The sequence below is a fragment of the Erpetoichthys calabaricus genome, chromosome 10, assembly GCF_900747795.2.
Source record: "Erpetoichthys calabaricus chromosome 10, fErpCal1.3, whole genome shotgun sequence".
NCBI lineage: Eukaryota > Metazoa > Chordata > Cladistia > Polypteriformes > Polypteridae > Erpetoichthys > Erpetoichthys calabaricus.
The window spans coordinates 127,126,899-127,128,326 of NC_041403.2; the positions used below are offsets into that span (position 1 = coordinate 127,126,899).

Here is a 1,428-nt window from a genome sequence, read left to right on the forward strand (position 1 = left end):
CCTTGCGCCCTGTATTGGCTGGGATTGGTTCCAGCAGACTCCTGTGACCCTGTAGTTAGGATATAGCGGGTTAGATAATGGATGGATGGGTTTAAGTACTTTCTATATCACAAAATTAAGTTTCTGATGGAGCATTAAAGACATCCCATTAAATATATACTTTTTTACTCCATTTGTTTTCCTACAGTAATGTCAGACCTGACAGTATGAATACTTTAGGACCCCCACAGCCTACTGATGAGGTGTCTGTTCCAGGTACCAGTAAGCAAACCAAGCCCATCCTGAAGATTTCACTTGTTGTACTTCTATATATTATAACCAACTATATAAATGGAATTCTCATTGCAGTTTTTTTAAACACCATATATTTCATAAGAACTCTCGGTACATTTTGTTTATCCACCTGGTGTTTAATGATGTATTGGAAATCAGTGTTGCAATCATCATGCACATCTCACTTGAGACTGTCCATATTATGCCAGTGCCACTCTGCTACTTTTTAATGACAATTGCAATTACTACAACCTACAACACTCCTCTGAATCTGGCCCTGATGGCTCTCGAATGCTACATTGCTATCTGCAAACCACTGCATCACCCAAACATCTGCACAGTGCGCGGAATGTACATTACTCTCAACATAATGTGGCTGATCAATTTTCTTTCTCCAGCATCAAATGTTATAATTGTCATTAATGTAGAGTTTGTGAACTTCTTTAACGCTAAAATCATATGCGACAATGACAGTTTTCTTCGGACTTATTCTCAGTCTGTTAAAAGGAATTACATGAACATTACATATTTTGCAGTAGCTTGGTTCACAATGGCTTACACATACATTCATAATGTCATTGCAGCACGATCAGCCAGTCGCTCTGAGAAATCTTCTGCTAAGAAGGTCTACAATACAGTACTGATACATGCCATCCAGCTCACTCTGAGTTCACTCATGTTCATCATTCCCCTAGTCAATAATCTTTGGCTGTACTTTCAAAGTCAAGATCCAGAAGATATACAATATTTCACATATGTATTAATAATTTTGTTTCCACGTCTTTTGAGTCCCCTCATTTATGGGGTAAGGGAGGAAAACTTCAAAAAATATCTCAAACTCTATGTGAAGGTTTGTGCTTTTGTAAAAGGAGACCCATCTAGCTAAAGAACTAAAGAGAAAAATGCAAGACAGAATCTGGTAAAGAATATAATATAATTTATTATAGAATAGAACAGAACATAAGGTAGAATAGAATAGAAGGTAGAATAGAATAGAACAGAATTGAACAGAAGGTAGAATAGAATAGAATAGAATAGAATGTTATAATGCAGCAAAAATTCACTCTTTAAACCAAAAATGAAATGGCTTTTCTTAGCAATATCAAACTGAAAGATGCATAAATCATCAGAAAAATATCCCTTAAGATTAATGTG

At 35.9% G+C, this 1,428-nt stretch overlaps 1 protein-coding gene across 1 annotated transcript; it reads left to right on the top strand.

The window, feature by feature from the left end:
• The first annotated feature begins 206 nt into the window (after window positions 1-206).
• LOC114658432 (odorant receptor 131-2-like) lies at window positions 207-1,159 on the top strand. The gene is given in 2 exon segments (XM_028810503.1): window positions 207-342; window positions 345-1,159. Coding segments are annotated over 2 exon segments (951 nt in total).
• Window positions 1,160-1,428: the final 269 nt, after the last annotated feature.